The sequence below is a fragment of the Caloenas nicobarica genome, chromosome 8 (assembly GCF_036013445.1).
Source record: "Caloenas nicobarica isolate bCalNic1 chromosome 8, bCalNic1.hap1, whole genome shotgun sequence".
Lineage (NCBI taxonomy): Eukaryota > Metazoa > Chordata > Aves > Columbiformes > Columbidae > Caloenas > Caloenas nicobarica.
Window position 1 is genome coordinate 2,690,946 of NC_088252.1, and position 14,195 is coordinate 2,705,140.

Below are 14,195 nucleotides of genomic sequence, written 5' to 3' on the forward strand. Positions count from 1 at the left end.
ACACAGGAATTGGTGACAAGCCAAGCGATCCCCGGTGATTTGGGAAGCATAAAATGAGAGCTGAGGCCAAGAGAACGAAAGCTGGAGACTCAATAAAGGCATACGGCGTTTCTCTAAAAATTCCCCAGCAGTGCTCTAGTGTTTGCGCACTAGAGGCAAATGTGAAAAGAATGGAAATAATCTTTTTGTTCAGCTCATGGAGTCGAATTTCCAGCACTGCTTGCAAAATCTGTATCGCGCCATTTGATCATTAATTTGCATTCTCATTAAATCACCATGTAATAATCATCATCAATCTCAGCTACTTAAAGGTGAGCAGGTGGAAGTTCAGTAGTAACTGTGACTTCTGAAGAATAGCTAGAAATTATGGACACAAAAAATAAAAATACATACCAATTTCTATATTCTCTAATCATTAGTTAAGTCGCTGATCCATATCATAACGTATGACTAGATCCACACAGGCAGAAAAGGTGACACCTGAAATCATTTAAGGCTAACAGTCCCCTTCTCAGGCAGATAATCTCTTGGATGTGTTTTCCATCACTACCAGATGCAAAAGACAACCGCTGTGGTTTTACAGAAAAGCAAGATCTCAAATAAAGTTGCGCCTTCATGACAAAGCCACACTCAAATACTTTTACCACCTCGGGTCTCAGAAACCACTTTGCCGTGGTAATGTAACTCCGCCTGAGATTCTCTGCAGGGCTACACCGCAAACTCTACAGCCCTTTGCAAAGTTCTGGCTCACCTCTCAAAATAAATCTTATTCCAGCCTTTTCTGTACCATGCCATACAGAGATACTTCAAGGGATGCAATTTTCCCATTTTGACAAGCTCCCCTTGTGCAGCAAAGTCTTTCACCAAGTGTGATTTGCCACACTGAAACATAAACAGTTAAGTTCTTCAATAAGTCACCGACATTTCCATATGTAGCCCATCAAATATTTACCGCTATATGGTCCTTTGTAACTTTCTGATCATCCAACATATGGATCCATACACACCAGCAGCCTAACACAAGGTTTCCATGCTCCACGCAGTCATCACGCGAGAAATTGCGTCGAAATTCCCCAACTCACCGTTTCAAAGCTGCCTTTGTGCATCAGGTCGATGGGAGGCCTGAAGAGGTCGGCAAGAGTGGTGAGTTTCTTATCCACTGCCCCTCCGTTCCGTAGCTCCTGCTCCTGACGAACTGCAGAGCCCCAAGAGGAAAGGAAGCTCAGTCAGACAAAATACTCACAAGACGGATTTATTGTATGTCACACACAAAACTTTGGCACTGAAGTCACAAGGTCAGACCACACTGAACAAGATGAGCTGCTATGTAAGGTAAGAACTCCACTTGTCCCAGCCTTCTCGAGCACTGCTAAAACACATCTTAATAAATGTGAGTAGCAGCAGAGGGGGTCATAGGCCAGTATCTGAAAACAGATGAGAAATAAAAACCAACCCAAAACCTGACTTGTCCCCAGTGATGCTTTTAAAAAGGGAAACCGCGCTAGATTGTAGCATCATCACTTTTACTCGGAGTATTTCTATTCCAATATTTCCACTTCTTGCGATTCCAAAGAAAAACAAACAAACAAGCAAAAAAACCTACCACAGACTGTTTACATGCAAAAATATCTTTGGATGTTTATATTAAATTCCTGCTCTCTCCAGAATAGACTCAGGATGCCACTGTCTCTTTCAGGGTTTTCAGACTTGTTTATCCCCAAGTACCACACTTGGAGCAGGCTTCTTTTAGTGGTATGAATTCCATTCAAAATAACACAGAGTATATTTCCTACATACACAGGGTCATATACAATAAGGGTAAATCACAGCAACTGCTTCCCTAAAAATGCAGTGATACAATGTATTTTACAGAATGGAGTCAGCTGAAAGGGGGAATAACCATCCCAGGACCAAAAACTTTCCAGAAGCTGTCAATGGGCCATAGTGTATAAACCATTTTTGAGCAGACACTGGATCTCCACAGGGAAAAAAAAAATCCCTGTGCAGCAGGCCTGGGAGCCAGGAAATAATCCTGATTTTCATGGCCAGAGCCACTTGCTTTTTCACAAATAGCCAGTGATATTCATCTATAAAGTTTTACCAAAAAGCATAACAAAGTTTCATCGTAAACCCTCGCAATGGTTTTACATATCGTGCATCTCTAAATGTCTTATAACAAAGTGGAGATGAGAAAAAAACTTGAGGCTACAATGATTCTGTAAATGGTGTATTTTCAGTTGCCAGTGACTTTAGTACTTGACAAATTCCTTACTGGAAAACCCTGACCAAACCGGTCAGGGGAAAGAAAGTAGCTATGGATGCTTATTTTCAATTTGGCATCAAACAGCACGTAACGACACGGGAACTGGTCCATGGTTAGAGCTCTTAATCACTCCAGCAACATCAGTGATAACAACTGCACAACAGCTCTAACTCCACTGTGAAATATCTGGTGTTCTGCTCTCAAATACTCCTATTCTATAAAACTGAACAGCTTAAATAACACCCAGTGCTTTGCCATTTGGAGATTCTGTGTATGAGCTGATAGACAGTGGTTAAGAGCAATTAGATTAATGAGAACGGTGTGCGGTCAAGGAAGAAGCGCCAGGGCTACTCAAATCTAATTCAAGTGCCAGAATGACCACTGGCTAGCCAAGAAAAATTCAGTGGATGAACTTAATTTCTGTATGGGTGTTATAGATTCTTCCCCCTTTTTAACTCCCCCTAGAGAGAAAAAGTATTTTTTGAGAGTTATCAAGAAAATATTTGACATAGGAAAGCAGACAGAACACACTGTCTGCAGGTTTTATTTCTGTATGGACCAGCATCTTCGCTACCTGCTTTGTGTGTCCATTACTCTCCCTTCAGCCACCCCAGAATGATAAACTAACAAACTTACCGGTGAACAAACAGTACTGACACTACAAAACCGAATAGCCTAATAACGTTATTAAGGAAATGCTTCTGCTATACAGCAGGCAATTTAAAAACCATTCAACAATGGAAAGCTGGCATAGCCTACAATGTAAACCATTTTTCCATCTTGCATTAAAAACCAGAACCTCCAGCTTACTGATCAGTAGACACTTACTGGTTTCTGTTTGGAAATCCCGAAAACCATCAAATATTGAGCGCGCAGGTCTGCGTCTTTTAGGAGCTATGGGGGGAAAAAAAAAAGTATTTCAATGATTATTTCAAAAGTATGCTATCAATATATTTACATATTAGTACTCTCCATCACGTATGGACAACAGCATAGGAACGCCAAGCGTGAATGATGAGGGAGTTGATCACTGGGTAGTGGAAGTGCCATCACAGCATCAACATATCACAATTCCAGCCAAGATTTTTGCAAAAGGCCTTCAAGTAGATGAAAAACTTCAAAAGATTAAAGCCCACGGAATAATATTTTCTTTATTAGGAAACACATTTGGTTTTTTCCGCAATGCATTTCTATTCTTTTCTAATATCTTATCCAGATCCTATCCCAACTTCTTGGCTGGCCTGGCAACAGTCAAGCTCTTCCACTGGGTTCAGCATCACTATCCACAAGGAAACCTTCAGCACAGGTCGTGTGCAGCCGGGCAGAGACGGCGGCACAGGAAGATAAACAGTATTTTAGGTACTATTCCAGTTAAGTCCTGTGGTACAGAACGACCACCGTACTACAGATGCTAAAACTGCCCGCCAAGACTTGTTCCAACTATTGCTCTGCATTACTATTAAATGAAAGCGGAACATTCTAACATAGAACTTTCCAAGCCTCATTGTTACAAGACATAATAAATAATAAAGCAAAATAAATAGAATGTATACTCACCAGAAACCTGTAGTAAGAAAAAAACATTTATTGTGAGAAAATGCGACCTATGCACAGCTCACGCAAGTACATCTAAAATGTTATTTCAGAGACCTTTCTGGTTTTGCACCCATAGCACATGCGGCGTCTTTCACCGTGTGCCACGCCGAGGGCAAAGAACGGAACGCAGCTCTTGTTCCTTGCGTTCTTCTCACACAGAGCACCAAGGAAAGAATGAGTGCATCCCGTACAGAATATCACAGAAAAAGAAAACCTGAATGAGGAATAATGTGAATAATGCCCCTCCAACTCAAGTAAATAACAACTCTCTCATCTCTAAATGCTTAGGCGCAAGCACAAGCCATTAAAGACAACTTCGGAGCAACTTAAACTACAAATAACAACTGCAAGACTAGTTCAGCAAACGCAGCATTTCCCTTGCCAGGCAGCTGAAGTTGTTCACAGCAGCCCAGGTAGAAGTTATTCTGATATCCTTTGTAGTGCAACATGGGTTCCACGTATCTGGCAGAGAACAAATGCTGGGATCATCTCTTCAACTAGAAGAAAATCCAAGCTCAATGTAACACTGTTAAAAGCAGCAAACGGAACGTTCCCTGTTTTGAGGTTAGAGCTGAAAAGACCAAGTGAAGTACAATAACTCTGCAGTTTCAGCTGGTTTGTCAGGCTGCATCACGTTATAAAGAGACGTGGCATTAGCGAGTGTATCAGCACTGGTGGGCCAGTCACTGCCAGGAGGACATCGCTGATTCAGATCACAGTGTGTCTGCGATCAGGACAGGACCAAGAACCAGAGTCAGCAGATCCTAGTCGTGCACTTCTTAGACTCTTGAATCCATAGGAGTCTATAAATCTTCGTCAAAAAGTCTGTTGTGCCACAAAGAAATCCAGAGGAACAAGCTGGTGCGGTGGCTTCAGAGAGCCCTCAGCAGTGGAACCACCTCGGGAACCACCACTCAGCTCGTGCATCCTGGTTAAGACCTCTCGGATGTTGAAAAAAAGGCTCAAGAGAAAAACAGTTCCAGGGTAAACCTGAAGCTTCGCCTCCTTCTCCTTTCTAGCACAGGAACTAAACAATAGAAAAAGCACTTCCTATGGGTATGAGGCCGGTTTAAAGATAAGCGCTTGAATGCCCTTCCTCGATAAAAAGGGCAAGACCCTCAATTCACTTGACATGGCAAAAGCCAAACAGACAGGCAGAAACTGCCTGGGCAGCGTGAGAAAGATAGATTCTCACAAGGCTAAAGGAAATAAGTGTAAAAAAAAAAAAAAAAAAAGAGTCTTAGGTGTCCATACTAACATGGACACCATATAAAAAGAGGGGATAACACCCCAGGTCATCCAGTCCTGCTACAGAAGTTCCACCCCTGTGCTGCTGTAAAAGAACCACTAAGGAAAGATGGTTTGAGATGGAGGTTTTGGGATTCAGAGCGTTCATGGAGTACAGAGCCCAAACGAACGGCAGGAAGATGTGCCAGGGGAGGTTTAGGTTGGACATGAGGAAAAGGTTCTTCACCCAGAGGGTGCTGGACACTGGCTGGAACAGGCTCCCCAGGGAGGTGTCACAGCCCCAATCTGACAGTGTTCAAGAAGAGACTGGACAACGTCCTCAGACACATGGTGTGAACTGTGGGGTTGTCATTGCAGGGACAGGAGTTGGACTCGATCCTGGTGGGTCCCTTCGAGCTCAGGACATTCTGTGAACTCTATATGAGCACTAAAGAGTGTTTTAGACAAGCGCCCGAAAGAAAACAGCATTTCCATCACCTGCCTCCTTGGAGCAAAAAAAATGTTTCAAAAGCAAAAGTGATAAGCAGCTTCAGAAAACAAACACGAAAACTAGCTGCGTGGTGCAGTTTAAAGAGCAAATTAAATTCCTAAATGAGAAATGGAGAAAAACGATGAGTAATCAGACAGTTCAGCCCTTCTTTCTGATACGTCATCTCCCTGAGAAGCGTGCATTTGTCCTCTTCATGTGCATTTGTCCTCTTCATTTTCGCTCAAGCTTTTACCCCAGCACGCTGAACACTTTCCCAGCAGCATCACCCAGTTCTGAACCCCCAGAACGCAGGTGTACACTGATCACAGCTAATTGGCTGTTGCCTCACCAAGTCTCCCGAAACTGGAGTTAGTAAATTGGTACCACTGGGAATGCAGCATCTCTAGTGCGCAAGGTTTTCAACAACACTGTTGTTTCAACAACACAGGGAAAAAAAAAAAACCCAACACAATAAAAATACATACAATGCTTTCTTCATATTCAGTAGGTTGGTTTTCATTTTGTCACTTAGCTCATCTCAAGGTAGAGAAAACAAAATAATCCAAAATAAGAACACAAGCCTACCTCCAAACAAGGGCTCAGGCTCTACTAAAATTTCTTGTTTTTGAGGAATTGGAGCTCGTACTTCATCCCTGTCAAAGAGGAAACAAAAAAAAAAAATCAGAGAGATGATAATATTCCAAGTACTACATAAACCACATCCCATCACATCCCATTGTGCTCCAAAGGCTCCTGAAACTGGAAGCAGCTAAGGATGCTGCCGGATCATTGCACAGAATCAGGAGATTTGGAGAAAACAGGGGCCTCAAGGGACCGTCCATTCTCACGGATGGCACTGGAGCAGGATTTAGTACCCTCCGCATTCAGATCTGGCACGGGTGATCTTTCTGAGCCCTGATCAAAGATTACACAAATCCCTGGGTGACTAGATCCAAGGCTTTGTCAATCTATTATTCGGACATTCCTCTCTTCTTCAACAAGTGTCTTAAAACTCGTGAAAAATTCTTAAAACTTAGCACAGGCTGTTAATTAATCTGCTTGTCACCGTCCTCCCCTGATAATCTACATGGAGGGGAGGAAAAAAACAAAAGAAAAAAAAAAATCTTCCTTATCGGGACCTTTCTTCTGTTAGAAGACTTTTTGCTTCCACTTCAAACCCACAGCCCTCTCTTTTCCAGAGGATGATATGGTCAAAATGGCCATTTCCCCCAATTTCTGAGGTAATTCAACACCTTAGTCATGCTTGTGGAGACTGCTAGATAATCTGAAATCATGACCAGGAGAAGAAAGGAAATCCCGAGGGCTCTGAAACAGAATCACTGATTCAACGTGGTCACCTGGCCCACAGATCTATGTGACGGAAGGCACAGGGTCACCCAAGAAAATCCATTGCTATGTCCTGCCCGCTTCCCTCCGACTCCTCAAACTCAGAAACTGCGCAGTTTGCGGCTCTCGGCCGTGAGGTTTTCAAAAAATAACTCGTAATTTCGGCAAGATGCACTAACCTTGCTATTAAGCTCCACATCTTTGATTGCTGTTGTGAAGCTAGTTATTCTCCATTTTGCATTTGCATATTTATTGTTCTCTCTTCCTAGAAGTAACACTAAGCTGACCAGCACCTGGAGGGTGTCAAGTATAAAGAAAAAAGTATTCCAATAAAAACTTGAACCTCAAGTCACTGATGTGCCAGAAGTTGTCCAGAAATAAGAACTCTAACACCTATAGATACAGAGTTTTAACTTCGTTACCTGTCAAAAGTTCGCGCAGGAAGGCCCCTGACATCAGCTATAAAGTTTAGTACTAAACCAGCTTTTTAAAATTTATACGTGTGCTTCAGAAGTATGAGCGGCAAGAATTTTCTTTTAAAGCTAGTTGTCTTTTTCCTGAAGTGGAAGACTTTCATAAAGACAAAAGCACGGCTAGGTTTAATTTAGAACATTTAAGGAGTGTGACTTATACCAATTAGCTGCCACTCAAATTATTCCACGTACCCTGAGCAGACACATTCACAGGCAGCACCGAAAGGTGGAACAACTCTTTCTTTTATTGGCATCTGATGTGTAAGACACTCATGTGGATTTTGCAGTTGCTTATTCCTCTGCCCACTAGTGTGCATGATCTAGCCTTTACAGTGCCATACCTGGTTATACTAAAAACAGCGCAAAAAACCCTTACAAATGGCACCGAGGTCACTACATTTATAAGAAACAAACCAAGAGAACTCTCTAACTTCCAAATTATTGTAAAGCAAGATTCTTGTAGCAATTTAGTAGTAAGAATCTCTTACTACTGGATGCCCATTTCAAGGTCTTGAGCTCTGTTTGCAAAAAATGGTGTGCATAAGCTACAGAAAACTTCTGAAGTTTGCAAGAGAGATGTTGGTCTACGTATCAACTTACACGATAAGAACTTCTTTACCCAGAACAACACCGGAGCAATCAATTTAACAAGATCATCAAAGCAGCGCGTATTACAGTGAGTTGACAGCAGGTTAGAAATGATTATTGTCTTATTCGTTCTGCCTTACGCTACTAAATTCTTCAGACAGACTACTCGTGGGGTACGTACTCGGTGTGGGGACGAACAGCAGACACCCCTGCAGAGCTGGTGCTGGGCTCCTCCGCTATCCCTCCGCCGTCCAGGAACATGGTGACAGCCATCTCCAGGTTGTTGTTGCACGCCTCCAGCATGTGCTTCCCCACGCTCTCGCTGGCACCTGCAACGCCCAAGAAAAATCAAAGTGTTCTTAGGAAAGCATTTGGGTTGGGAGCACCAGGACCAGCCGACCGGTGAGCTTCCTCTCTCTAAGCGTTAATCGTTAGAAATCGTTCATCGGTTGTGATTTAGCTCTGAAGCGCCACTGTTAAATGAGACAAAAATGTATATCACAGGGGAAGGGAATGCTCACATACAGAACAGCCTTCCTTCCATCAGGAAAAATCTTAGGGAAAGGCATCTAAGGGGTTTTATCTTGGTTTTTCTCTTTTCCTAGAGGTCAGACCTTTTCCTGGTGCAATTTTCCAAGTACTAGTGGGCATACACACACACAAAAATGAAAAGCTCACTTAACATTTTAACGGGGAGAATACAAAATGACCCACTAGAATTTTTTACCCACTTCTAACAAGTATTTTGAAGAGAAGCTGCCAAATTCATGTAACCAATTGACATGAGATAAATGCTTTCACCTGCAAAATGAGGGGATATTTTTCAAGTTTTAGATCCTTCTGCACGACACGGAGACAGAAGATTAAGTGATACATTGTTTAGAAGCAGAGTCTTTAGTTTATATTTAACTAATAATTAATAGATGTAAGTAAGAAACGCAACAATTATAACTAACATCATCAATTATTTCTTAGTATTGACGTATAGTATGTCAAAATTTTCAAAAATTGTAATGCATATGTAATAATTATGTGAATATAAGCAACACAAGAGCATCCAGTGTTTGGAGCACTCATGGAGGATGATCCCAGCGCTGACAAAATAAAGAATGATGCTTAACAGTATAATTGACTCTGCTGTTAAATTTATTTCTTCATTTCAATTTAGAGACAGAAGAAAAGGCAACCTGTTTTACGGATTGCACTAAAAGGCAAAATAAATCAGCAGAAGCTCAGTTCACCTCAGAGGGGAAAAAAAGCCAAGAGGGAGAAAGTAGTATTTGTCTACACAGTTATAACGACTAACATTTATTAAAATCTCTCCTAAGTGTAACTAAATCCAGTCTTACCCTTGCTGCTTGGGATGAAATAGTAGTTCTTAGCATCCCTTCTAACTTTTTTCTCTCCTCTACCTCCCAGCTTCTCCTCAAAAACCAAACCAGCAGCAGAAGCACCCACAGCGGTGAAAGTCTCCAGCATCCAACCCTTTAAATATCTACTTACAGCAGCTGTCTCTATAGGTGCTGGACTGCCAAAGAGTTTATTTTCATACGGGAAGGCTGGTAGAGGGGGAGAGTGGCAAAATGCAGCTGAACCAGTTTGGGAGTAGCTTTTGGATCTGCAGTCATTCTTCTCAGGTTCACTGCAAGTCACCAAAATGAAGAAAACACTTTTCCCGGCGACAGAATCACAGATAACACCAGTTTGGGCAAAACACATTTGGATGCTTCTCGGATTTTCCGGGGAAGACTCAAGAAGCTCTGGTTTGAACAGAGAATACACTTTGAAACTGTCGAGATAAATCCGTTCTAAATGACCTGCACCATTATGTTAAATCATGGAGAGAGCCAACCCGACTGAGGGATCTGGTTTTCCAAAACAAAACAAAAATCAACCTGCCACAACAAGCGTATTGAGATGACCATCAGCTATATTTTATGACCCGAACTGAGATGAAGGAAATGCAAAATAAAAACTAGTGACATCTCAAAAAATGATGCAAGGGCATCAAGTTCCTGTTCTGCAAACTAACTGCTCTTTGGCGTTTTTCAGGAGCTCATTTCAATGCCAGCTGTAGCAAGCAAACAATACCTGTATAGGTTGGAATACACACACCACCCTACAACCTCACTGTCCAGTCATTCATTTAGAAGAACTAGAAGGAAAATTATATTAAACTCTCCACTATTTAAAATGTTACCACCGCGCAAAGTGCTTGTACTGATTCTTCACTCCTAAGGAAACTGCCGTCCTGCGAATGTTTTCAGTGCTCGGAAAATACTAAACATTTGTTAAGTCTCAAAGCAAAATTCAAAGAGACCCCATCGCTTCATTGGCAAAGACACACAGGAACTACATTCTCTTTGCAATATTTTTCTGGATGAGAGAGCCAAAGAAACACAATTCTGCCCTCTGGATAAGAGAAATCTAATCGAGGACTATTTCTCCCCATTCCTCACTGTCATCTACGCTGGAATCGAACTGCTGTGCAATATTCACTCCGCTCTTTCCTCGCGGGCAGGAGTCATTTCGTACACTTAAAGCTCCATGTTGAAAGCCACTAACACGATCCAGTGAGGGTGTCAGCTTCTGAGCACCCGTCAAGTCACGCCGGCATCAGCAACACTACCTCCATAACAACGCGCTTTTAGACATAACCTTAAATTCTCTTAATATGGAAAAACAAAACTTCAAAACTCTACTTTGCTGGTGGATGGTTGAAGCCCAGCAGGTTCTTTTTTTCCCTTTGTGAAAGCATAAGAGGGGTGCTTTTATATTTAACATAAGCCATCTGCATCAGCACGAAAAGTGGTCAGGAAGAGCAACTAGCACGACCCTGCCTGTTCTGGTTCATTTTTTAGCAAATCTCAGGCACGACTGAAAAGAAAACACAAGGCACACATGGCCACATACTATACTGAAAACGTACTTGCTGTAGGTTCTTCTTATTCAAGAGGATTTATTCTAAAAGGAGAGCTGAGCAATCAAGAACTTCCCAGTGTATCCTACCACCATGATCACAGCGAACCAAACACGTTTGGGACCTGAGTGCGGGGAGACAGCCCAAAAATGAGCTGCTCAGAGCCGCCAAAGTAAAACCAGTTTCACTTACATCAACTAAAAAGCCCAAGATGTTTTATTAAGCGCTGCTTCTGTATTCAGAAATTCCTTCAGCATTCAGAAAGGGCTGTGGGGCATTGGAACAGGCTGCCCAGGGCAGTGCTGGAGTCACCATCCCTGGAGGGGTTGGACAGACGGAGATGAGGTTCTCAGGGACATGGGGCAGTGCCAGATTTAGGTTACGGTTGGAATCGATGATCTTGAGGGTCTCTTCCAACCAAAATTATTCTGTGATTCTATTTGATACCCAAGCGAAGGGGGAACTACAGTGAAGCAGCTTCATCGCAAAGCAGGTCAAGCGCTCGAAGTACACAAGGTAAAGTGGGAATCATCACCTGCCGCAAACTTCAATTTAAAAACGACTATTTTCTTTAGCGAACTCAGTAATAAGTCCACAGTTCTCAGTAAGTCCACAGTTCTCAGTAAGTCTACAGTGCTCAAAGATTTTTTTTTTTTTTTTTTTAGAGGCGGACTCAGCTCTATTCGCAGGAGCAGCCGCGGTCCCCGGGCGGGAGGACCCGCACCGGCACCCCCGAGCGGGGACAACCGGCTCCGAGCCGCCGCTCCAGCCCGGGGGGGGGAAACCCCACGTCTCCCCGGGCGGAGGCGCCGCGGTTGCCCGGGCCAGGCCTCAGGCACCACCCGCCGCGGCGGCCGGGCCCCGAGCGCCCGCTGACAGGCCCGGGCGCCGCCAAGCGCCGCTCGCCCCGGGCGAGGCCGCGGCGGCAACGGGAGAGCTCCCGGGAGCCGGGGTTGGGGCGGGGGGGAGCGCGCCCGGAGCCGCCCGCCCGCCCGCTCCGCCTCGCCCCGCGCAGCGCCTCCCGCCGCTCCTCCCGCCCGGCCTCCCCGCGCCCCCATGACGCGGCGACGTGGGGGGGGGCGGGGGGGGCCGGACCGGAGCCGCTCGTTAAGCGAAGCGGCGGCAAAGCCTCGGCCGGGCCCGGCGGGTCCCGGCTTCCGTGTGCCTCACCCGTGATGGCGGTGAACTGCTGGATTAACCCCTTCAGCGCCGCGGAGGCCGCCGAGCCCCCGTGCGCCGCCATCTTGCCGCCGCCGCACAACAACACGCACGCCGCCGGCCCGCGCGCTCTGCGCAGGCGCGCCGCCCGCCCGCGCACCTTCCCCTGCCCGCCGCCGGGGCGGGGCGAGCGTTGCCGTGGCAACGCGGGCAGCCCCGCCCTATCGCCTCAGCGGCCGGCGGAGGCGGGAGTTGCCGTGGCAACGCGGCCCGTCCCGCCGCCTCAGCGGCCCCCGCGGCTTTTCAAATATTATGGCGGCTGGAAAGGGTTTCTCCCCCACACTTCGGGCCCTTGAAGAGAAGCTGCCAAATTAATGCACACTGTGATTAAGTTACAAAACACATACCCGTCATTAACCGATTGACATGATCAGTGCTTTCTGACCACCTGCAAAACAAGGGGATATCCCTCAAGTTTTAGATCCTTCCGCACAAGAGGGAGACTGAAGATTAAGATTTAACATTTAATTACAATTAAGTTGTAATTAAATTAGCGTTTAATTACAATTAAACATTGTTTAGAAGCAGAGCGCTTAGTTTATATTTACCTAATAATTAATAGATGTATTGTAAGCAAGAAACTAAACAATTATAACTAACATCATCAATTATTTCTTAGTATGGATGTATGTCAAAATTTTCAAAAACTGTAATGAATATGTAATAATTATGTGAATATAAGCCACGCAAGAGCACCCAGTGTTCGGAGCACTGATGGAGGACGATCCCAGCGCTGATAAAATAAAGAATGACGCTTAACAGTATAATCGACTCTGCTGCTGAGTTTATTTCTCTGTTTCAGTACCTCACGGTGGGTGCCCCAAATTGGGCTATGATTTCATTTAACAAAGCCTTAGTTGCTTTTCTAACTTTAGTACTTTGGCAGGGGAATACTTCTGGCCAACCTGAGAAGGGGGCCTGTTAATACCAGCAAACACCGATAGCCCCCTTTTCTAGGGAGTTTGTAGAAAACTATTTGTCAGTGTCATCCTGGAACTTTTCTTTTTATAATTGTTCCTGTTTCTACTCTATTTACAGTATTGAGATTGTTTGCCAGACAAATTTCACATTGCTGGATCTCTTGTTTCTAGATAGTATATAAATTTACTCTTACCCTTTAATCAAATCTTGGTATAGAGCATCAGTTCCCCCATTAGTTTTGTTATATTTTAATACAATTCCCCATAACATACTGCAAGGAATAGTTTACCGATGTTGGTTCGAGGAGGCAACCATCTGGAATGAGAGACTTTACGTTCATATCTGTCTTTTTAGAAGCTTATCTAGCAGTATAATCTGTAATCTGCCAATTTATTTCCAATTTCCTGATCGGTGTTTCCCTTTTGATGCTCCTTGAAATGCACGACGATAACTTTTCTAGTAACAGCACAGCTTCTGACAACTGGAGTATCACGTTTAATCTGTCTTCCTTGTGCTGTTAACAAACTTCGTTCTTTTCGAATGGCTCCGTGGGCATGCACCACGCTAAAAACATACTTTGAATCAGTCCAAATATTAATCTTCTTCTCTTTGGACAATTTTAAAGCTCGCGTCTGCTGTCAGACTGGAGTGTTGCAGAGCATCTCGGCATTAACAAGTGTTAACCGAGATGCTACAGACCGCAGAGGTTTCCTTACAAGTCTAAAACAATTTAAAAACTCAGTGCCATAAAACCAGGCAGATCTGTTCCCTCTCTCCCTTACCTCCCATCCCCGCACCAGCTCTGGCTTTGACCAAGCCTGACAAAACATTTTGGGGGGGTTTGGTACTTGTGTTTTGTTTTTTGTTTTGTTTTCCTGGCAGTTGGATGAGCTGAGCTTGTTCACCAAGGGGACAAATAAACCACTGGAGCCAAACAAAGCTCAGCCTTTGGGCAGGGAACTGTCACACCAGCTCAGCCTAAGCACAGACTCCTGCTTCACAAACACCGTTCAACCAGCCAAAGCCGATTTCACCCGCTTCAAAGTGCCCGCGGCAATGGAAACTGCGTGTTGGCGCAACAAAGATCCACTCAGCAGCGGCCAAATTCCACTTGTAACAAGAAAAATCTAAAAATACAGGCCAAAGAGGTGC

The 14,195-nt window shown here is 44.2% G+C and overlaps 1 protein-coding gene across 3 annotated transcripts in view; it reads right to left on the reverse strand.

Annotated features, from left to right (window-relative positions):
- UBXN7 (UBX domain protein 7) overlaps positions 1–12,173 on the reverse strand; it is a 33,394-nt gene extending 21,221 nt beyond the window's left edge. Inside the window, exons 1-5 of one of the 3 annotated variants that reach the window (XM_065640380.1) lie at positions 12,075–12,173; positions 8,166–8,313; positions 6,162–6,229; positions 3,092–3,157; positions 1,083–1,195 (exon numbers count right to left, since the gene is read on the reverse strand). In XM_065640380.1, coding sequence (XP_065496452.1) covers positions 1,083–1,195; positions 3,092–3,157; positions 6,162–6,229; positions 8,166–8,313; positions 12,075–12,147 — 468 coding nt within the window. In that variant the 5' untranslated portion in view covers positions 12,148–12,173. Of the gene's footprint in view, positions 1–1,082; positions 1,196–3,091; positions 3,158–6,161; positions 6,230–7,102; positions 7,178–8,165; positions 8,314–11,096; positions 11,139–12,074 lie in introns of those variants that run through there. The other 2 variants (XM_065640378.1, XM_065640379.1) reach the window with 2 other exon arrangements.
- Positions 12,174–14,195: the final 2,022 nt, after the last annotated feature.